Source organism: Sciurus carolinensis, chromosome 11 (genome assembly GCF_902686445.1).
Source record: "Sciurus carolinensis chromosome 11, mSciCar1.2, whole genome shotgun sequence".
Taxonomy (NCBI): domain Eukaryota; kingdom Metazoa; phylum Chordata; class Mammalia; order Rodentia; family Sciuridae; genus Sciurus; species Sciurus carolinensis.
Window position 1 is genome coordinate 1842636 of NC_062223.1, and position 21878 is coordinate 1864513.

The window sequence follows — 21878 nt, forward strand, 5'->3', positions numbered from 1 at the left end:
TGACTGGACCAGATTAGCTGGCCAGAGCACAGTGGGGGAGCTCGGATAATCAGGCCCAACTGAAGCAACAACCACTGAGGCTAGACTGCAGTGAGGACCTTGGCCACTGGCTCACCAGCCACCCGGGTGAGGGGTCACTCTTTGGGAAACCAAGAACTCTAGTGACTGGGGCAAAGGCACAGACAGGATGGCTTCCAGAATGTTCTCTGGTCCTGGAAGCCAGGTGGCAGCAGGACCAAGCAGGACCATGTGGCCCTCTGAGATCCACCCAGCATTGCTCAGGGCGGCCCCAGCCAGAGTGCCCTGCAGCCCCTGCCCAGCCACACCTCGCTCAGGCTTGCCGCGGTGGCCAGCAGGGCCAGAAGTCTGCCCCATGACTCAGAAGCCCACTTGGTGTGCAGCACTGCTCAAGCCAAGTCTGCCCCTCACCAGGTCAGCCTGCTGGGCCCATTGCCTCTCCAGCCTGGAGGACCCCTGGAAACAGGCTGGAGCCCAGACACTCAGACCTGGGCTTAAGGGGAGCCTTCCTCCCCGGGGGAGTTTCCCGGCTCCTGAGGGCCAGCAGTTCCGGCCGCGAGGTGGGGCTCCTGAAGCCCTGCCTCCCACGCTGGGCTTTCCTGATCCCTCGAGGCAGAGGGAGCGCCGGGCTCCAGCCACAGCAGCAAGCGGGCCTGGCCTCTTGGTGTCCAGGGTCTGAGAGGAAGGCCTGAGGCCAGCCAGCCAGGGAAGTGGTGGGCATCAGGTGAGGGGGCCACATGCCTGGGGTCTGCCAGCGGCTCGTGGGGTAATCTCGCTTTTCGGGGGGAAAGGCACACGGAAAGACACCCGAGTTTCAGCTGACTGGTGGTGGAGGAAACTAGTTAGCAGGCCTAACTAATCAATAGTAAGTGCCCAGCCTGGACTTTCAAAGAGTGGCACAGATCTGCCTGGGTTCCTGCCTGGGAGGGACTTCAGAGAGGAATCCAGCACAAAGCTGGCAGCCTGGAGGGCTTCCTGGAGGAATGGGGCTTGCTCAGGCCTCGAAGAGCTGGCGGGATGGAATGGGAACAGTGGGAGCTGATCTTGGCAGCCTGGGGAACCCTACCAGCAGGGTAGAGCAGAGCTGGGTGCAGAGGGACAGGGAGGGAGCCTGGGGGCGGGACCTCAACGTGGGAAGGACACCTGTTTCTCTCTCCTGGGAAAACTGCATTGTCCCCTAGAGAGTCTTTTCCTCTCGGGGCCACAGAAGACAGACAACTAATTTCAGGCAGCAGCATGAGAGGCCAGACTCCCCCTCAAGGAGGACGCTATCCCAGGCTGTCCCAAGGATGGCTCAGTCCCTGGGATGGGGTGGGACTCTCGGCTCTGAGCTACTCTGGCCCTGGACTCCTGGCTGCTTTCCCCTGGATGCCCAGTCTGGAGGCTGGCTGCTGCCCAGTGATGGGGACCAGTGGGGCGGACGGCGCCACCTGGTGGCTGTGTGCCTGCCTGAACCTTTACCACCATAGGAACCCAGGGGTCCGACGGGACCCTGTGGATTCTTCCAGCTCAGCAACTGGTGTCCTCAGGGTCCCAAGATCCTCCATGTTCAGCTTCCAGCCAACCCCTGTGGTCCTCTGCTGACTGGCTTTGCCAGGCCAGCCCAGGAATCCTGCCCGACCGGCAGCCCCAATCCACCATTTCAGGGTCCATCCCTGCCCTCTACCCCACCCTCCACTTTGATGAAGGGAGGTAGGACCCCAGGCAAGAGGGACTGAGGGAGGCCAGGCGGCCATACAGAAGCACACACTGATGGAGTCTGCCGGTGCTCTCCCGCGATCTCAGCCATAAAGTCTCAAAGGAGGCTGCTTCGGTCACAGAACGCCTCTCTGTGTGGAAAAGGTGGCTTTGAATTCTAATTAACAGGGAGCAGGGGGCTGTTTGGACCTTGCCGTTTTGTTCCAGGGACCCTGGGGGACCCAGTGAGACCCCTGAGGCTCCTGCCAGCTCAACCCATAGGCAACCACTGCGGGCGCTCTATCCTCGGGAACAAGAGGGAGGGCAGTGGGCTGAGGGCCCCCGACCAAATTATGAACTGAAATTATGAAGTTGGGGTGTGGAAACAAATTATAGACCAGATACACAATTTGTAGGGCAAGCATGGAATGAAAATATGCAGTCTCTTATTCAAAAATCAAGAATTTCAGGAGCAATGATAGGCATTCAACCCAGCAGGGGTCCCTGTCTGGGGTGGGGGTGCTCTGTGCTGCAGGTCGTAGCCCCAGAAGCCAGCCCACCCTTGCTTCCCTTTTTGAAGCCCATAACACCCCCAGGCCCTGCCCTGGGGTTGCATGGGCTCCGGCCTTGGTCCACGCTCCTGAACACTTCGCAGGGTCAACCTGTGTTCAGCCTCTGGCCGCTGAGGCCGGCTGTTCTGGGACCAGAGCTGCCCTCCTAGCCTACTGGCAGTGAGGCACTGAGGTTATGGGTGAGGGGCACCAGGAACGAGGGGTGCCGCGGGGGAAGGGAAGAGGGGGGGTTCCAAAAACTGGTTATTTCTGGGGGGCTGGCCCCTGAGGCCTGTAGGCTCAAGTGCTGGAATCCAGACTCTTGGCTGGCTACTGCCCTGGGGGCGGGAGGGAACTGAGCCAGAGCGGACCCTCCCTAGGGTCACAGAGGAACCCCAGCCCCCAGCTGGGGACCTGTCCTCCAAGCTCCTGGGGGCGGGACCACCCCCCCGGCCAGGTGTGCTTCCTCCCCAGCCCCAGGCAGGTGGGGTGCAGGGTGGGGCAGCTGTACCTCACCCTCCTTCCCACCCGCATGCCAAGGGGTGGGGGCAGGCAGGTAGGCGAGTCTGGGCAGGGCTGCGTCAGAGTGGAGGAATGTTCTGGCGCTCCCAGCTGCACCCTGCCCCTGCCTGCCCCCACCTCGCCTCATCCCCAGGCACTGCTGGCCTGGTGCCCACTAACAAATGTACCTGGGCCCAGGCCTGCTCCAACGAGCCCCTGCCCGCAGCCAGCCCTGTTCCCCAGACCCCCAGCTCACCCCCATGACCCCACAAAACTCCATGTCCATGGCGCCAAGCAGCCTCTGGGCCTGGGGCCACAGTGAGCAGGTCCACCTGAGAGCAGGTCCACCAGTGAGCAGGTCCACCTCTGAGTAGGTCCACCAGTGAGCAGGTCCACCTGAGAACAGGTCCACATGAAAACAGGTCCGCTCTGAGCAGGTCCACCTCTGAGCAGGTCCACCTGAGAAAAGGTCCACCTGAGAACAGGTCCCCTCTGAGCAGGTCCACCTGAGAAAAGGTCCACCTGAGAAAAGGTCCCCTCTGAGCAGGTCCACCTGAGAAAAGGTCCACCTTTGAGCAGGTCCATCTGAGAACAGGTCCACCTCTGAGCAGGTCCACCTGAGAACATGCAAACCCTAGCAGGCCCCGGCAGGAAGGGGGTGAAACCCCCACCCCATGAACAGGGAACCCAGGAAGGGCTCAGGGCCCAGGAAAGGGGCAGGGAGGGGGCTTCCTGGAAGGGGGACTTCCTGCAGTGGGGGAGAAGGTCCAGCTGGGGAGCAGCCATGAGACCGACCTGAGGCAGCCGGTGCTTCGGCCAAGGCCCTGTGCCTCCCTCCCTTTGGCTTGCTGTGCCCAGAACCCTTGTCCCTGGCCACCCCTGGCTCTTCCTCGCCCAGGCAGCCCCAGCATAGTTACTGCAGGCAGATGGGGCAGCAGGCAGGAGCCCGAGTGGCCATTCCAGCCAGGTGACCTGGCCACCTTGGCCATCTCTCTCGAGCCAGCAGGGCAGGAAGATGGGGCACCCACCTGGTCCCCCCAGCGCACCGGCCCCAGCTGGCACCACGGCTCTGCCAGGGCTCACTCCGGACCTCGTTGCCCAGACGCCCTGTGAGTGTGGAACCCGGAGCAGGGCGTGGGGATGGCATGGCCAGCTGGTCCCAGGGCGTCCACAGAGGCATCTCGGTCCCTGGCCCCAGGGCCCCGCTGGGCACTCGTCCTTGTGGCCCTGGCTGCTGGTGTGCTCACTGTGTCCTGCCTGCTGTGGACCTTCTGCTGCCGCTGCCGCCGCCGCCACAAGAAGCACCTCAGGGACAAGGAGGCTGTGGGCCTGGGCAGTGCCCGCAGCAGCACCACCACCCACCTGGTAGGAGCAGGTGCCTGTGCCTCCCTGGTGCCCAGCTCCATGCGGGCTCAGTACAGAGAGGGCAACGCAAGGTCCAGCCTCGGGAGCTCGGGGCAGCACAGGGAGTTAGGGATCAACTAAGCCCCCAGGGACAGTCTGATCTACCCAGAAGCAGGGGCAGGGAGGGCCCTCCTGGCAAGGCAAACGGGTAAAAAGGGTGAGGGAAGGCATCACAAAGGAGGGACAGATGATAGCCCGTGGGTCATGGGGAGCCACAGCAGGTTCTTGAGGAAGGTGGTGTTGCAACAGGGGTTGGGGGACTGGCCAGTCTTGCAGAGCTGAGCTCAGGAGGTGAGCCATCTGGCAGCCTGGCCTGGAGGTGGGAGGCTTGACCCACATCGTGGAGCTGCTGTTTGGGAGCACAGGGCTCTGATGGGGACATGATTCCAGGTGCAGCCAGATGTGGATAAGCGGCCAGGCACCCTGGAGGACCCTCGGCAGTGGGGGCGCCTGCAGCTCTCCCTGGAGTATGACCTGGGGAGTCAGGAGGTGAGGGCCCCTCGGCAGGCCCCGAGGTTCTGAGGCTCAGGAGGCTATGGTGGGCACAGTGTGGGGGTGCTGGAAAGCCCCTGGTGACCCGCTCTGCTGCCTCCCAGATCAGGGTGGGCCTGAAGCAGGCAGCTGACCTGAGGGCCAGGGGCACAGCGGACCCCTACGCCCGCGTCAGCGTCTCCACTCAGGCCAGGCATGGGCACGAAACCAAGGTGCACCGCGGCACGCTCTGCCCCGTGTTTGAGGAGACCTGCTGCTTCCACGTGAGTCTGGGCCGGGCAGCCTGGGTGGGCCAGGGCCAGGGCCAGGGCCAGGGTCCGACTCACAGGCCTGCTGGCAGGTCCCGCAGGCAGAGCTGCCCCGGGCCACACTGCAGGTGCGGCTGCTGGACTTCAAGCCCTTCTCGGAGCACCAGCCCCTCGGGGAACTCTGTTTGCCGCTGGGGGCCGTGGATCCGCAGCATGTGCTGGAGCGTTGGTACCAGCTGGGCCCCCCGGGGCCCGGAGAGGTGAGGGCCCAGGGTGGAGCAGTGCGGGCCAACTCCCCCCGGCAAGGACAGTCCTCCAGCCGAAGCCCTTCTTGACGTCCACAGCCCGAGCAGACCGGGGAGCTCTGCTTCTCCCTCCAGTATGTCCCCAGCTCAGGCCGCCTGACCGTGGTGGTGCTGGAGGGCCGAGGCCTGAGTCCAGGGCTGGCAGGTGAGGGCCATACTTGTCCACTCGGGAGAGGGCTGGCGGCCTGGTGCGGGACCTGGGACCTGCAACCCCTTCCTGTCTTCCCAGAGCACTACGTGAAGGTCCAGCTCATGGTGAACCGGAGGAAATGGAAGAAGAGAAAGACCTCTGCCAAGAGAGCCACGGCCACCCCCTACTTCAACGAGGCCTTCACCTTCCGGGTGCCCTTCAGCCAGGTCCAGGTGGGCTGGGGGCGCGGAGGCTGGTGGGGAGGACCTTCAGCAGGGCTGAACCGACCAGGCCTTTCTTCCTCTCCCCGTGCTGCCTGTCTGTGTAGAGCGTGGACCTGGTGCTGGCCGTCTGGGTCCGTGGTCTGCAGTTCCGAGCTGAGCCTGTGGGCAAGGTGCTGCTCGGCTCCCGGGCCTCCGGCCAGCCCCTGCAGCACTGGGCAGACATGCTGGCCCATGCCCGGCGGCCCGTTGCCTGGTGGCACCGACTAAGGCCTGCCAGGGAGGTAGATGGCATCCTGGCCCTGCAGCCCCGACTGCGCCTGCCAGTGCCCCACTCCTGAAACCATCAGGAGCCTCCGTTCTCCAGGGCACTCCTGGGAACCCTGTAATAAACACCTTCTTCCACCATGTGTGTTCTGCTGGGCCCTGGGGGGACAGGGACACAGAGCGGGGCTCTATCCCCAGCCATGGACCCTCCCAAGGATGGCGCAGGCTTTCCTCTCCAGACTCCTGGGGCCCTGAGCCTCTGCCCAAAGTCTGATCCCTGGGTGGGGGTGGGGTCCTGCAAGAGGCTCAGGTCCAAGCAGGGGGTTGGGGACCTCCCATCTGGTGGGCTGGCAATGGTATGGGAGGGGCCCGGAGCTGTCCCACAGGGACTTGGTGTGGGAACAGGGGGCGTTGTGGATGGGGACAGGCGAGTGAGGGGACCCGGCACCTTCAGGGACCAGCAGTTATGGACTCCCCCTTTCGGGCAGCAGGGGGCAGTAGACACCTTTGGAAGCTGCTTGGGGGCCTCAGGGGGAGCAGCCCTGGCCCAGGATGCACCTCCTAATCCCCGCACATCTGGAGGGCTTCAGTGCTCCAAACCTCCTGCATCTCGTGTCTCCTCTGATCCCCGTGGGCTGGGGAGCCTTCAGGGCTGGGCCAAGCGCCCCACCACTCAGAGAGGGTGCCAAGTCACGGCCGGTGCTTCTACAGGGTGGGGCCCAGGGGCGGATGGGGAAAGGGCCCTGGCCGAGTGAGAGGGCAGCGCAGGCCTGCCAGGCGGCAGAGGGGCCCCGAGCCCCCGCAGGTCAGAGAAAGGTTCCCAGGGCGGCACTGTGCTGTCCTGGGGTGGAGGACATGTTCCGAGCTGTCAGCCGAAGGCGCAGCAGGCAGGCAGGGCGCTGCGCAGGCCGGGGCGGCTCAACTGCTCACCCAGGGCCCCGCCCTGTTCCAGCAACCAGGCAGGAGGCAGGTCACGCAGAGGGAAGAGTCGCACCCCAGCCCGGGCACGGTCAGGGCCAGGAGGCTGAGTGTGGGCGTCCACTCCTCCCCAGGAGTGGGCTTGCAGATCTGCCTGAACAGCCAGCCCTGGGACTCGAGTGGGGGGCAGCCACCCAGCAAGCAGTGAGGGAGCCCTGTGGAAGCAGCTGTGGGGGAGTCCGAGGGGCATCCGACATGGACCTAGGCAGCCGGGTGCTGTGGGCAAGCTCGCGGTGGAGGAGGCTCCCCTGATGCGGGAGTTGGGGCCTCCCAAAGGCCCACACGCAAAGCCACCCAGTGTCCTCAGGGTCCTTGTTCCTTACAAGAACACGGGAGGATTCTCGAACTCGTCACTGAGCCCTAAATAGAGCAGCCCAACCGCACCCCCCCCCCCCCCCCCCCGCAAGACTTCTTGGACAGGACGGCAGCACGCGGCCAGCAGCAAGTGCCTGGGCTGGGCCGGGCCAGGCGGCCTGGGCAGGTGGGGAGGCCTCTCTGCTCTCTGTGCCCCCATTGGTCTAAGGAAGTCTCCATGCCCTTTCTGAGCAGGGGCCCAGCCTGGGGGAGGCCATTTATACCCCTCCCCCGGGCCCACCAGCCTACTCTCCACTGCTGGCCTGACCTCGCTCCCAGCCCTGCTGCCCAGACTCTAGGTGAGGCCCAGCCTAGCCCACTGAGGCCAGCGGATAAGGCGCTTCTCAAGTTTGCAGGACGGCCTGGGTCAGGGTCTTGAGGGTGTTGGGGGGCTGCTGCCAGCACCCCTCCCTGGGGGCTTTCACAAAGCAGGGAGTGAGAAGCAGCCGTTTGGGGAGGTAGCCAGGATGGGGCAGGGGTCTTGGGGGGCCCTGATGACCAGAGCTTGAATGGGGACACGGGCAGGAGTTTGCAGGTCAATGCTGGGACCTGAGCCCCCAGCCGCAGGGGCGTCTTCGGCATGCACTTGGGTCCAGAGCAAGAGGAGCAGAGTTAAAAATAACGGCACCGCGAGGGCAGCCACCTGTGCTGGCCCGTCCTCCCTCCCTGGGGACAGCTGCAACTCCTCAAGCCCTGCCTCAGGCATTTGGGAGCCTTGTGCCCTGGCTGCCCACCCTGGGGAACTCCTCCAAGCCCTTGCCCTCTGAGGAGGTCACGCTGGGGCCAGCAGGCAGGGGGAGCAGTGGACTTGAGGGCCACTGCCCTCGCCACCTGTCTGGGCTGGCCTCGTGTGGCACAGGCCCGACACCTCTGCCCCTTCTCTCCCCACAGGCTCCGAGCTCAAGACCTCAGGATGGGGGAGTAAGTGGCACCAGCACGGGGCCCCTACCGCCCCCACCCTCCCCTCATGGGGTGGGTGTCCCCACAGCTCCGCAGCAGCGGCCCCTGCCCACCCTGGCCCCATGAGCCCCTGATACCCCCACGCCGTGGCCACATGCTACCAGCATGGCCTAACCTCTCTCTTCTCTCCCTTTCCTGTCTTCCTCCTGGGACAGTGAGGAGGTAAGTACCCATTTGTCAGCCTGAAACCTGGAGGGGACATACCCCCCGGTTCAGGATAGGTCAGTGGGCAGCGCTGCCAGGCCGTGAGGCCCAAGGAAGATACTCCCGACCCCTGGAGACGCTGATGAAAGAGAGGAAGTGGCTGCCTGCTGCCTGGTGGGGCAGGGGAAGCGTGGCCGGGGCCTGGACACCCGAGAATCACTTCTTCTTTCTAATGTCTGCACCCTACGCACCTCCCCAGCCTCCCCCACCTCTGCGGCCCAGCCCCAGCCGCATCCCCCAGCCCCCTTCCCCAGCCACATGTTCCACCAGGCAAAGTGTTCAGCCACAGGCATGGAGTCCTTGGAGGAAGGCCCTGGGGTGGGGTGCAGGCCCTGGGGCCCTGCAGCCCCTGGAACCTCCAGGCTCAGCAGCCTGCAGGAGCCCCAGCCTGGCCGGCCTGACTCTGCCCCCTCCGCCCCGCTTTGCAGAAGCGCAACAGGGCCATCACGGCCCGGAGACAGCACCTGAAGGTCGGTACGGGCTGCGGGGGCCGCCAGGGGTGTGGCGGCCCGCAGCCCCTCACTGCCTACCTGCCACCCCACCCCGCAGAGCGTGATGCTCCAGATAGCGGCCACTGAGCTGGAGAAGGAGGAGAGCCGCCGCGAGTCGGAGAAGCAGAACTACCTCTCCGAGCACTGCCCACCGCTGCACCTCCCAGGCTCCATGGCCGAAGTGCAGGTACGGGCGCCACGCGCCCCAGGGGAGCACAGGGCGGGGGCAGGAGCTGGCCACAGCCGGTGTGGAGGGCGCCCACCCATGCCCACCCGCCCCCGCCCGCAGGAGCTCTGCAGGCAGCTGCACGCCAAGATCGATGCTGCCGAGGAGGAGAAATACGACATGGAGGTGAAGGTGCAGAAGAGCAGCAAGGAGGTGAGCGGCTGGCTTTGGCGGTGCCGGCACAGGGCAGGCGCGGGGCGCGGGGCGCGGGGCGCGGGGCACAGGCGGGCGCCCGCACCCACCCACGGGCCTCCCTCCTGCAGCTGGAGGACATGAACCAGAAGCTGTTCGACTTGAGGGGCAAGTTCAAGAGGCCCCCGCTGCGCAGGGTGCGCATGTCAGCGGATGCCATGCTGAAGGCCCTGCTGGGCTCCAAGCACAAGGTGTGCATGGACCTGAGGGCCAACCTGAAGCAGGTCAAGAAGGAGGACACAGAGAAGGTGAGCCCGACTGCCCCGCCAGGGCCCCGCCGCAGAGGGACCGCAGGGCGGGTGGCGGGGCCTGACATCTCCCGGCCCCCCAGGAGCGGGATCTGCGCGACGTGGGCGACTGGAGGAAGAACATCGAGGAGAAGTCCGGCATGGAGGGCCGGAAGAAGATGTTCGAGTCGGAATCCTAGACTGCCTGCTGCCCCTCCCCAGGCCCCAGTGCCCAGCAGAACCCACTGGGGAGGCGCCCAACACCCAGCCCAGTATGGTGGCACCTGGCCTCGGCCTCATCCCAGTGGTCAATAAAGGATTGAGACCCCACGACTGGTCTGGTTTGGTTCTTCCCTGGCCTGCGCTGGCCTGTAGCCCTTTAGGCTCGGGGCGGGGGGAGCCCGGGAGAGCCCCATGTGGGATCCACCCCAGGCTGCACTCCCGTTTCCTCAGGCCCGCTCTGGACACGTCCACTACCACAGGGCCCAGAGAAGGCCCTGAGGGCCCCACCACGTCTGCTGGGGAGTCCCAAGGGGAACTCACTGCATCGTCATCAGAGGTGTGCGGGGTCCGAGGAACCTCCTTAGAGGGGCACAGGGCCAGGCTAGGACTTGGCAGGCACCCCCTCCCCCGCCTCTCCCTCCCTTTTGAGGCCGGAAGCTGGAGCCACCTTGGGTCCCTGTCTGCTGTCCCCGTGTTCCCGCCCACATCAGTGTGGCGTGGTGTCCTTTCCTGGGACCTCGAGGTATGCTGTGCCTGCCCCTGGTCTGGGCACTGGGACCGAGTCCTCACTCTGTCTGCACAGGACTAGTGATGCCACTCCCCACTGTGCCAGGGGGCCTGAGCACCTTGGCTTCGGTGCTTGGCTGCAGAGTTAGGCCACGGGCCAGGCCCCAGACCCTCCCACAGAGGCATGCAGGTCACCTGGGCAACAGCCCTTCCAGGTGCCTGTGCCCACCGGGCAAGGGCTGGGTCCTTCATCTTGTGCTAGGACTGACAGCAGGTCCAGCCTGGCCACCCCCTGGGCCCAGAGGAGCTCGCCTCTGGTTTCTGTTCAACCCAGGCCCTGGCTGCAGCAAGAACAGTGTCCCTAACAGTCCCTGACGAGAGCTCCGCAGCAGGGCTGGGTGTAGGTCGCCCTGTGCCGTGGGCCCTCAGCAGCCCCTCTGCACAGTCTCCAGCGGGAGCCCAGGGAGGCTGCCAGCCCTTGCCCTCCAGAGGTCCTGTGCTGGTCTGCAGGGTTCCTGGAGGTAGTAAGGGCAGTGGCAGGTCAGCCCGGTGCCCTGGATGGCCTCACTGCGGACAGCTTCCTCCTGCCCACCCAGCTCTGGGGTGCCTACTGCACTCCTGTCAAGTACCCTGAGGACTCCCCAGCTTGGGGATCCTGTCACCCCAGCCCGAACTTCTGCCTGGGCACCAGCTCCTGCAGGGGAAGACAGCTCTCTGGAAAGAGCCCTTGTGCAGGGCCGGCGACTGGGCGCTAGGTGGGCACAGGTGCAGGGACAGGCTTTCGCACACGTGGCAGAGCATGTTGGCACTCGGGCCCCTCAGGTCCCGTGAGTAGGGCCCACGCCAGCCTGGGGTCGGGTGCCTTCATGGTGACATGCCAGAGCAGTCCCCAGGGACGATCAGGGAGGGAGGTGAGCAGGAGGAAGCAGGGTGTTCCAGGCCCAGGCGCGTCCCACCACTGGGACCCCACACCCAACGGGCAGGACTCAGCCTCTCGTCTGGGCTGACGCTGCAGGAAATTCCTTTTCATTTTAAGGCAAAGGCATAGAAATGACTGGGATAGGCAGGCTGAGCAGGGGCAGAGCAGGGCAGAGCCCCTGAGCTTTGGAGTTGGGCTGGATAGAGGACACGTGGACACCTGTTCAGGTCTAATGAAGGAGCAAGTGAAGTAAGGAGGCTGGTGCGGTCGACCAGGCCAGCAGATGACGTGACACGGGCCCAGCTCTGCCCCGGGCCAGGTGCTGCCCTGCGGCCCACGGGTGATTCAGGTGTCCCAGCAGGAAGGGCACAAGTCCACAGAGAGCAAGGACCCAAAAGGGCGATTCCTGTGAAGCACCTAGCTCAACACCTGGCCGGCACTGTCCTTGTCCAGCCTTGCTTTCTGGAAAGATCTCAGCAGGTGGAGAACAGGCAGAGAGCAGGCAAGACTGGAGGCAAGACGGGGGATGGAACCTAAGCCCGCACTCTCGCCTGGGGAAGGGGGTGGATGGAGACGCTGAGACCTCAGGCCTTGGTGCCCGGGCAGGCATGGAGCAGTGTGCCCCTTCTCCAGGGTTCCAGAGCATCAGGGAGCAGCGGTGGACCTGTGGGCTTGGGCCTGTAGGAGCTCTGCCGGCAGAGGCAGCAGAGTGGGGCTGGCCGGAGGGCAGATCAGGTGCCTCGGAGACAGAGACGCAGACTAGGTGCAGATCTTGGCAGATGCGCCGGGCGAGTCTGAGGGCAGGAGGAAGCAGGGAGCTGCGCCTGCGGGTGAGGCTGGAGGTCAGGGAGGGCAGGCCACAGATGTCACAAATGACCTGTGCCTGGCCATGCTGGGGGGAAGTGGACAAGGCACATAAAACCATGCTTTCCAAATCACGGCTGCTGGAGACCAGGGGAAGGAGGGCTGGAGTGAGGAGGCCAGCAGCGTGGGCACCTCAGCTGTCTCCCGCTGGACGCCCAGGAGCCAGGAGCAAGAGGGCGGGGCTCCGAGACCCTCCCCTTCCAAAAGCCCAGGGCTCCCTGGAGACACAGCGGTCTCGGGGCTGGGCGGGAGATGCACAGAAGAATCTGAGTTCTTTCTGCACCAGGAAGGCCACAGGCGGCTCAGACAAGGTAAGAGGAAGCAGGGGAGCCGGCTGCGGGCCAGAGACGGTGAGAGGAAGTCAGGTTCAGCGTGAGGCCCTGGAGCACAGCCAGGCTGGCCAGGGCCCTGCTGGTGTTGCCTAGTGCTGGGGTAAGAGAGCCGAGGGTTCGGGTTAAAGGGGGACAGGAGGGAAGGGAAACCGAGAGGCACCTGCACAGAGAGGGGCAGAGATGACAACAGGGGACGTGGAGGCGAGGGCGGGTGACGAGGGTTCGGGGCTCCCTCACTGTCCTTGTTCTTGAAACTTCTCTGGAAACTTGAGATCATTTCCCAAAGAGTCAAACTTCTTCACCTGCTTAGACAATAAAATTCTTAAATGACAACAGAAAAAATTAAGTAAAGAGCCAACAGGAGCCGGTGATGAGACTTCAGAGGCCAAGGTGTGGCCGGAGGGTGCTGCAGCCCAGGGAGCCATGCTGCTCGGGAGGATGCAGGCCCTGCCCCAGTCCTGGGAGCTCCTGAGGGTCAGAGGAGTCCACACCACTCAGTGGACCCCTTGGTCACGGGTGGCCACCACCTCCAGGGACAGCAGGAGCAGAGGCCAGACGCTGGACAGAGCAAGGGACAACAGGGTTCTTTGGGGCATAGGTGGGATCAGTGGAGGCAAGGTCTGGGGTCTGGACTCCCCACCTGGTCAAGAGGGCACCAGCAGTGGGTCCTGCAGGCTAGAGCACCCCCAGATGCCCACCTGCCGTGGCACCTCAGCCACTGGGCACCAGGACCCAGGCCAGCCTCTCCCTCCGTCTCCAGCCCTGCCTCACCCCAGTGACCTCCCCAGCTATGTCCTCTCAGTCCCCAACACCAGCTGGGCCCTGGCCAGCCTTGGTGTGCTCCAGGGCCTCACCCACCTCCTTGAACCCCTCTTCCTGGCTCTGGCTTTCCACCGGCCCTGAGCCCTTAGCGCTGGTCTAGGGCTCAGACTCCACTCCACCCAGATGCTCACAGCCTCCCGGCCTCAAGAGGAGAAGGGAGCACTTGGCTCTCAGGATGGGCACAGGTACCCCCGCCTCCCACCGCCCTCCCGTGGCTCGGTCTCTCCTGAGGGCCGCCCAGCCTGCCCCCAGCCCCGGTCCAGGCTCCCGGGCTTCACAGCCCCCGACCCGCAGTCTCGGCCGTTCTCCTGGTGATTTTCCAAACTGCCACTGACTAGCTCCTCAGCCGTGTGACTGGCTCTCTCCCACTAGGAGGTGAGCTTGGTGAAGCAGGGCACATGGTGCTATTCCTTGTGTCTCTGAGGCCAGGCATCGGCCCAATGCCCTGGGACGCCCTTCCAGCAGATAAAGCCACCAGACCCTGGGGCGGGGGCAGGGTTTCCCTGTCCATCACCCACATGTCCGTCACCCGCCTTGGGCTGCTCACACGGCAGTCTCCAGGGGACAGTCCCCAGCTTGCAGGGCTAAGTGTGGCTGTTCCAGGAGCCCAGGGACTGCCTCTCCACCGTGGCCGTATCTCTAGGGACACATGTCCTGTGGCCACAGCTCTGATGCCACGTGCCACGGGAGCCAGTCCCCCTGCCCTGGCACTTAGGCTGGGCCTCTCTCTCCACTGCACCAAGCTGTGAAACAAAGCCAGGCTCCCTCGGACCTCACGCCACTGCCTAGGGCACCTTCTGGGTCAGCACCCTCTGATTCCCGTGTTTCCTCTTTGCTTGGCTACTGCCCATTGCAGGGCCTCTCCACTGTCTGTGAGGGGCTCTCACCTCTCCCTAAATCCACTGGCCTCCCTTCAGCCCTACCTTACTGACCCGTCCACTCTGAATCCGTCCTCAGGTCTCCTTCCTGGCCTGGGGCGAGTTCCTGCCTGTTTCCTGGAGGGCAGAGAAGCACCAACTGGCCTGCAGAGAAGTGTCTGCCCCCTCAACCCTGCTGGCCAGGCTCGACCCGTCCATCCCCCACGCACCCCGTGGAAGTGACTCTGCACACAGAACCTTTGCGGGGATCCACTCCACCCTCTGGTGGGCCCAGCATCCCCCGATGCACCTTCTCTCTCCCTACCCCTACATCTTGAGGCCATGGAAGCGGAGGCCATGGAGGCTGGCCCCCACACAGACTCCCTTTCCTCCAGGGGCACGTCTTCAGCAAGGGAACCCCCTGGGGGGAAGGTCTGGGCCTGGGACCTCCCCTGCTTCCCTAGGTCTCTCTCCAGCCCCTGCCAGCCGAACACAGAGGACCAGGCCACTCAGGTCCCTGAGGGTGGAGCCTGGGGTCCCAGGACAACTGTGGCTGAGACCCTCCCCAGGCCAGGCCTGAGAACACTGGGCAGTGAAGAACTGGCCTGTCCACCCTGAATCCCACTTTCCTCGACCCAGGGGTGCGACCACTCACTACGGGCGTCTTGCTTATGTGACCAACCTCACCCCTGTGGGAGTCTCCCGGCAGCCGCAGCAGACGGCCACCACCGTCCCCTGTCCTGGGGCTGGAGTCCAGGATGCAGGTACCTCTCCTCCCTGTGTCCTCACCTGGTCCTCTGTGTCTGTCCTGGTGGATGTCGTGCTTGATGAGGGCCACGCTAGCGACTCGCCTCTTTAGGGACGCGGCTCGTGCTCAGCCACGTTCTGAGGAACGGCACGAGGGTTCCGTCCTGTGCTGGTCGGGGGCGTGGGCACCCTCCAGTCCTCAGGCCCAACTCTCCCAGCCCGCACCACACCCCACCCACAGTCCCTCCTGGGCCTGAGCCCTCCGTGTCTTCCTGCAGAGACGTCCATGAGCTCTAGACGGCTCCGGCTGTCCCTGCAGCTCCACTCTGCCTGGCCACGGCCCGCGGTGCAGCTTGCTGGCTCCCAGGCTGCCTTGGTGTCCCCAGGACAAGCCAGGCCATGGACACCTGAGAGCTTGCCTGGTGCAGGCCAGAGCCCCCTGGGACCAGTGGTGCCGGTTGCTCAGGCTGCAGTCACCATGCTGCCGTGGTCCCCTGGTGTAGGGTCCATGTCCTGGATCTCGTCCCCACGTCCTGGACTCTCCTCCTGGATCAGCCCAGCCACTCTGTCCCCTAGGCGTGTGGCCCTGACACTGCCAGTGGTCCGCCTGCCCCCATGTCGCGTAGAGAGGGCCCATCTCCCCTCAGCCCTTCCGCCATCGACAGGACACCCGAGGCTGGGGCCTTTAAAGGACAGAAATCCATTTTATGCTGGTTCCGAGCGCTGGAGGTCCAGGGCCAAGACTCTGGGGGGCGTGGTGTCTGGCGAGGGCTCTCTGCTCAAGGAGGGCAGCTCGTCTCCGCAGCCCCACTTGGCAGAGGGCAGGGGGCACGGGGCCCCGGCCGTTCCCCTGGCCTCTGTGCCGCCGGCATCCTGCAGGAGCCCGAGCCTCCACGTGCCCCTCAGAGCCCCACCCGACTGCTTCCCCCTCCCACATCTGAGCTGGGCCACAGTGCTGGCCACAGCTCCCCGCCGGCCGTCCCTCTGCGACCCCCATGGGTGCGACACTGTCTCCCAGCAGGGCCTGGATGTCATTCTGCCCCAGCCCCTTGCCCACCCGCTGGGCGGTTCCTTGTCCCCAGTGCCTCTTGGACTCCCCTCTCCCTCCCCCCTCGCCAGGCCCCACACCCCTGCCCACCTCAGGGCTGGCCTGCAGTCTGTCCCCTGTGCAGCTGTGGATGGCCTCAGAGGTGGACTTTGTCCAGCTCACCCCCTCCCGAAGCTCTTCAGAGTGGTCCCCAGGGGCCTGCAGGCTCTGCCCAGCAATCCTGGGCTCCAGGCCACCTGCAGCCCGGGCAGGCTTCCCTTGGTCACTTCGCCTGGACCATCCCATGTCCCTCTGCCCTGCCCATCTCACCGACTTCCTCCTGGACCACTGGGCTCCACCTAGCTGCCCACCGCATCCTGCCACAGTGCCTAGCACCTGGGTGGCCCTCTGTCCCTCGTGTGCTGCTTGACCGTAAGCTGCTTGCTGGACCCTCACCAGGCCTGAGGACAGGGGCTGGACATGGTGAGGTCCCACTCCCACATACAGCCTCAGGGTTTGAGGGAACGATTCCAAGTGAACCAAAAGTTGCGTCTGATTCTTGGGGAGACGCTCAGCTCCTGGGGTCCTGCTCCCGAGTCCGCTGCCAGCAGAGCCTCTGCAGCTTCAGGAGCTCACACGGGTGCCCGATGGGTGCTGGCCCCACCAGGGACGCTCTCTGGTCTGCCTGCTGGCCAGGTGCAGTGGGAGTGGGGCAGAGGCCAGGGCCTGGCTGGGAGGGGGAGGGGGAGGGCCCACGGCCTGTAGCTGACTCTGCTCTGGTTCCCTGCGTGTGGGCCTTGGGAGGCCCGCGCCTGGCACGAGAAGAGGGCGGGGTCCTCAGCAAAGGGCCCAGGAGTGGACGGGCTGGACGGAGAGCTTGGGGAGCAGGGCTCGGGCGGAAGGAGCACCTCTCCAGGATTTGGGAGTGGCTGGAGTCAGCGATGTCCTGGCCTTCACTTCCTCTGATATGAGGAGGGGCCCGGAGCCGTGGCTGGGGTGACTGCATGTGGCCCCACAGTGTCCAGGCTCCCAGCATCCTCATGGCCTGCTGGTCCTGGAGGACAGGGAGGGTGGTCCCACCCCACTGGACAGACAGAGGGGTTATTCAAAGGTCCTGTGGCACCACAGATGGGACTGGAGCACCATGGACGCTGGAGGCTGGACCCTCCCAGTCTGGTCCCTCCCAGGCTGGAGGCCCTGTCTCAGCTTCTCTGCTCCTTGGGGCCCTTGGTCCCTTGTGCGTGGAAAGGTCGCCGAGCTCCCCCCATCATGCTGTGCTGTGCTCCCAGCATGTGACAAGGGCACCAGTCACGCCGGAACGGGACCTTCCCTGCTGACCTCACCTTCTGTCACATCTGCAGCCACCCTGTTTCCAAATATGGTCCTGGAGTCAGGACCTCAGCGGACGTAGCAGGAGGGGCAGGTTCCTCCCTTGGCCAACAAGGAAGCACATCCCCTTCAAGGGCTGGGGTCTGGCTAAAGCTTGGAGGGTAAAAACTACCATCTCAGATGGGACTAAAAAGTCGGTCCAGGCGAGCTTGGAGGCACACGACTGATCCAGCGGCTCTGGAGGCTGAGGCCCAAAGCCAGCCTCAGCAGCTTAGCAGGGCTCTGAGGAACTCGGCGAGACCCTGGACGACTTTGTGAGTCCCTGTCCCAAAATAAAAAAGGACCAGGGACATAGCTTCGTGGTGAAGCACCCCTGGGTCTAACCCCCCACCAAAACCAGTGGTCGGGCAGGTCACAGTGGGCCTCCAGGTCCTGAGTGTCCTAGTCCCTTCTCTGTGGCTGTGACAAAATGCCTGACGGGGTGATTTATGAAGCACGGTGGTTCGTTGAGCTCAGGGTTCTGGGGGTCAGGTCCAGGAGCACGGTGCCGACATTGGATGCTTCTTTGAGGTCTCACAGTCCATCACAGGAGAGAGGATGAGCCTCGGAGAGGCCGTGCAGCCACAAGACAGTGCCCTTCCATGATGTCCCCCACTCCCTGACGTGACTCCTCGACATGCCACCCTAGTCCTGCTTCCAACATAGGCGCGTGGGGCACCTCTTTCGCCCCAGCTCCAGGCCCCCAAGGGTAAGGAGTGGGCCAGCCTTCAGGCAGTGGCCAGGAGAGGGAGGACAGGGGCCTCCGCCGGGCCTCCTCCTGTCTCCTCAGAACAGTGGCTGGGGTGAGCGGGGACTGGGGCTCCCAGCCGGGAGCCTGTGGGGATCTCAGCATGGGCTCCAGACGTGGCCATCCCAGAGCGAGCCTCTGGGCTCTGCCAAGGTCATGTGCACCAAGGGGAATTGGGGTCCCCGACCAAATGAGGGAACAGAAGTCCAGGGGTGGGCAGTGAAGGGGAAGCAGCCAGCTGCCCTTGGGCCTTAGGCCTTCCTGGTGGCCCCAGGCCCGCCCCGCTCAGGACTGCCAAGTGCTTGTGGCGTGGGGCCCCCGTGCTAAGGGCTGGTGTGGCGCCTTCACTGCCTCTTAAATTGTGTGCTGGTGGGTGGGTGCTGCTGGCCTCCGGGCCTCTCTCCTACCCCTCTATGCCTCAAGTCCCTGCGGTTGGGTTTCTCAGGACACCCGCTGGGTGGGACTGGGCAAGATGGCACTGGGCCCAGGGTGTTTCCCTGGGGAGCCTCTGCTGCCCCATGGTTGTCCGGCCTAGTCCACAACACCTCCGCCAGAGTCCCCCCAGCGGCACATCGGGGCCACACCACCCACCACCCCCTGCTGGCACCACTGCCCAGCCCCCCAACCAAGGACAATGGAGGGTGGAAATGGACTCAGTCCACTCTCAGTCCTGCCAACACCACCCAGGAAAGTCCCCGAGACTTCCCCCCAGAGCCTGGAGACTCCAACCAGCTTCAGGGACAGTTCCAAGAACCCAGAGCACAGAGGTGAGGGGCAGTGGAGTCCAAGGGACCCGGGAGAGACGGAGACCTGATGGCACCCAACAACTGGGATGGGCAGGGCAGGGCAGAGGCTGCTTGCAGAGCGTAGGCCTGCCCAGGAACACGGACCACACAGATGCCCAGGACGTGACCCCCAGGCAGAGAGCAGGCCCGCCGGATCAGGGGGCACAAGGTCGGGCCTCCGGGAAGACCTCCTCTGGACATGTCAGCCCCCTGGGGCTCCAGGGGGAAGCAGTGTCTCACAAAGGCATTGGGGGCCAGGGCGGCTGGCAGGGGCCCGGGAGGTGCTGGGTGTCCCAGCGGGGCCGCACCGGCCCTGAGCGGCAAGGAGCTGCCCGGCCCCACCCCTCCCTGTCCCCTCTTCCGTCACCCTGGGCGCCTGCAGCTTGCTTAACGCTTCCTGAGGGGTGGTTTGGGGTTTACCGTTTTTTTTTTCCTCTCCTCTTGCAGCAACAAATTAAAAACAACACCCCAACCCCAGCCGATAGGTCCCGAACCTCAACCTGCGGCGGAAGGGAGAAGTGAAACCTAGCTGGGCGGGGGCCCAGGACGGCTGCGCCTGCTAGACGCTCGAAGCCCTGGCACACACCACACCGGGCGGGGGTCCAGACGTGAGGACATGGCGGAGGCTCCCAGCGACCTGGTCTCTGAGGAGCGGGAAGACCTGCTGGCCCAGGAAGGCACGGGGTAAGGGTGTGGGGCCGTGGCCTGGGCTTTGCAGCTCCCCTGCGGTTCCAGAGGTGCCTCCTGGGACCCTCCTCACCGCCAAGGTGGATGGCCCTCTGTCTGCCTCTGCAGCGTGGCCTCCCCGTGAGCCTGTAGCGTCCAAAGCCCAGGACAAGGACAGAGGGGGCAGGCTGGGCACCTGGGCCCGGCCCCTGGCTCCCGGCCCACAGGCCCGTGCGAGGGCTGCTCTGTCCTGAGACCCTGGGGGGTGGCCAGGCCTCATGGGGAGGGGAGGGTCGCCGGCCCTGGTGGTGGAGGAGTCCCAGGATGCGGGCAGATGCCTGTCCTGGGCATCAGTCTCGGTGCTGTCCACTGAGATCTGAGGGGAAGTGGGCAGAGGCTGCGTGTGGGTGGCTAAAAGGAAAAGAAAAGAAAAGAGACCCCTGGTGCGGCCGCGCCAGACCTGCGCAGAGAAACCCGAGGGCTGCCAGCCTGCTCTGGAGCCGCCGGACACCTGTCCTGCGCGGGGGTTGGTGTGAGGGCTGGGCCCCTTGGGGAGGCCTGTTGGTGGTCAGACGTCAAGGCCCAGTGTGGCCCTGCGCCTGAATTGCCTGGATATCCATCTCAGAGGACTTGGGGGCAGGCAGGGCACTGAGGAGCCCAGGGGCTTGTTCTGATGGTCAGAGGGGTGGGGAGCCTGGGCTGGGGGACTGGAGGCCGGCCCAGAGCCGGACAGTAGGGCTGCTGCCCAGTGATGTGGGAGGGAAGGAGCTGGATGCAGGTTATAGGGCGATGGGGAGACCCCGGCCTGAAGCTGCTGGCAGGGCTGTGGGCAGGGGTGACCTAGGGCTCTGCCTTGTGCTGCTGTGCAGAGCCCCGTCTAGCAGTCGGGTCTCCACCACCTCTGGCCGGCTTGCCAAGTGGATCTGGGCCCTGCTCCTTGCAGATGGCAGGTGGCAGCTCCGCCTGAGCCCACGGGAGGCCAGGAGAAGGGAGCCGAGTGCGTCTGCGGTGAGGGAGGGGCAGGGCTGCCTGCCGCCAGCCCTCGCTGCACACGCTGCTTTAGCTTGTGGGCACCAAGGGCCCTGGAATGGCAGCAGAGGCAAAGGAGGCTGAGCAGAGGCTGGGCCTGTGAGAATGCGGGGCCTGGCCTAGGCCGTCAGGGCCACATGCCCCATGGAGGGCTCCATGAAGCCTGTCCCCCAGGTAGGGGCAAGTCAGCATGAGGGGCCACGGAGGGCCAGAGGATGCCCTGCCCAGAGGGCACGCCCCGCCAGGACACAGGCTGCTGGTTCTCAGACAGGGAGGCTGGGTGACAGCTGTGTCCCAGCCGGGAAGGGTGAACTCATGTCGGTGCCGTCCCCCGTGCTGGACTTGGCTCCTGCCGCCTCATGCCCATAGAAGGACACCGACTCGGTGGCCTAACGGGCCCGCCTTCCTCCTCAGCCCATCCTTGGCCACGCCCTCCCAGCTGCCTCGAATGCGCCCAAGACCCGGCAGGCACAGCTGATCCCCCGGCGCTGGGTGCAGGTCCGGGGTCTGGGGCTGCCCTGCGTCAGGTCAGTTAGGAGCTGGCCAGAGACCCAGGCAGACCCTCCTTGGACCCTGAGGGTCGGGGCATCCCCCAAGGACCCTCCCCAAAGTGCGCGGAGGGAAAGCGTGACACTGACGGGTCAGAAAGGCCCGCGGCGGGTGGGGCCGTCCTCCTGTGAGGCGGCTAGATGACTGGGGTTTTCCTCTGCAGGGTGTCAGAGAAGCCCCTCCCGGGGTCCCCAAGAGGGCCATGGCTGGGCAGGGTCAGCAGGACTGGAGTAGAGCGGTGGAGACCAGGGCCCTGCACCCAGGCCCACGCGGGCGGAGTCCCTCCACCGGGAGGGCAGGCGGGGCCCATGGCCCACCCTTCGGGACCACAGAGCCTTGTTTCCTCCTGGGTGCTCCCTCCCTACACCTGCTGCCCAGCAGCCGGTCATCAGCGTGCTTGCCTTTGTTCCTTGGGGACAGGATGTGACATTTGCACAGGGTTCCAGGCTGATGCAGAGCACTTTTCCCTTCTGTGGTCCCCCATGTGGCCCCCAGAGCAGGGTCACCTGTACTGTGCCACAGTCTTCAGGGGCCCTGGAGGGGGCAGGTGATCACCAGGTACCCTCAGGGTCCTGGATTCAACATGTCCAAATCCCGGAGCTCCATGGGGTCCCTCGCACCCACCCTCGTTAACACCGAACCTGACCGCCTGGCTGACACACACCCAGGCCCAAACCAACGGCAGAGGCCTGCCACCTCCTGGAGACATCCTGGCCTCCCCTCGGGCCTCCCGGGGCTCACTGCATAGAAGAGGCCACCTCCTGGAGTGCCTCTCAGGCCCACAGTGCCTCCCTCCACAAGCCATGGGGTGGGAAGGGTGTCCTGGTCCTTTCCTGGGCCGTCTGACCCTCTGACCTCTGAACCTCTGAACTCCAGCTTGGAAGCCTCAGGAGCCTTCACCTGAGGAGTGGGCGTCCACACAACAGAACCTGCACCCCTTGCCCTGGGAGGGGACTGGTCACCTATCCCACCCTGGACGGGGTCTGTGAG

General features: G+C 64.9%; 3 protein-coding genes across 10 annotated transcripts in view; all 3 read left to right on the forward strand.

Moving 5' to 3' along the window:
* The first annotated feature begins 551 nt into the window (after nucleotides 1-551).
* Nucleotides 552-5975, forward strand: Syt8 (synaptotagmin 8). 7 transcript variants are annotated; one of them, XM_047519401.1, is made up of 9 exons: nucleotides 552-742; nucleotides 3751-3856; nucleotides 3946-4112; nucleotides 4542-4640; nucleotides 4748-4906; nucleotides 4984-5151; nucleotides 5236-5341; nucleotides 5426-5559; nucleotides 5655-5975. In XM_047519401.1, the coding sequence occupies exons 2-9, from the start codon at nucleotides 3763-3765 to the stop codon at nucleotides 5886-5888; spliced, it is 1161 nt and encodes a 386-aa protein (XP_047375357.1). In that variant the 5' UTR covers nucleotides 552-742; nucleotides 3751-3762; the 3' UTR covers nucleotides 5889-5975. The 7 variants fall into 7 exon arrangements, with proteins under 7 accessions (XP_047375357.1, XP_047375354.1, XP_047375356.1 ...); XM_047519398.1 differs by having other exon boundaries at nucleotides 5426-5945; XM_047519400.1 differs by having other exon boundaries at nucleotides 4993-5151; nucleotides 5426-5945.
* A 1392-nt stretch (nucleotides 5976-7367) lies between these two features.
* Nucleotides 7368-9776, forward strand: Tnni2 (troponin I2, fast skeletal type). Its single transcript, XM_047519405.1, has 8 exons — nucleotides 7368-7445; nucleotides 8038-8067; nucleotides 8262-8268; nucleotides 8739-8780; nucleotides 8860-8988; nucleotides 9091-9180; nucleotides 9291-9467; nucleotides 9551-9776. The coding sequence occupies exons 2-8, from the start codon at nucleotides 8060-8062 to the stop codon at nucleotides 9644-9646; spliced, it is 549 nt and encodes a 182-aa protein (XP_047375361.1). The 5' UTR covers nucleotides 7368-7445; nucleotides 8038-8059; the 3' UTR covers nucleotides 9647-9776.
* Nucleotides 9777-19127: 9351 nt separating this feature from the next.
* The window catches only part of Lsp1 (lymphocyte specific protein 1), a 31882-nt gene continuing 29131 nt past the window's right edge, over nucleotides 19128-21878 (forward strand). Inside the window, exon 1 of one of the 2 annotated variants that reach the window (XM_047518872.1) lies at nucleotides 19128-19328. In XM_047518872.1, coding sequence (XP_047374828.1) covers nucleotides 19261-19328 — 68 coding nt within the window. In that variant the 5' untranslated portion in view covers nucleotides 19128-19260. The remainder of the gene's footprint in view (nucleotides 19329-21878) is intronic. The other variant, XM_047518874.1, reaches the window with a different exon arrangement.

Bases quoted from the DNA above. Each gene is read 5' to 3' on its own strand.
- Syt8 (XM_047519398.1), top strand. From the start codon at position 3,763: ATGGGGCACCCACCTGGTCCCCCCAGCGCACCGGCCCCAGCTGGCACC. The intron at 3,857-3,945 runs GTGAGTGTGGAA...CCCTGGCCCCAG, and splicing joins CCTCGTTGCCCAGACGCCCT to GGCCCCGCTGGGCACTCGTC. The intron at 4,641-4,747 runs GTGAGGGCCCCT...GCTGCCTCCCAG, and splicing joins ATGACCTGGGGAGTCAGGAG to ATCAGGGTGGGCCTGAAGCA.
- Tnni2 (XM_047519405.1), top strand. The intron at 8,989-9,090 runs GTACGGGCGCCA...CCCCGCCCGCAG, and splicing joins GCTCCATGGCCGAAGTGCAG to GAGCTCTGCAGGCAGCTGCA. The intron at 9,181-9,290 runs GTGAGCGGCTGG...TCCCTCCTGCAG, and splicing joins TGCAGAAGAGCAGCAAGGAG to CTGGAGGACATGAACCAGAA.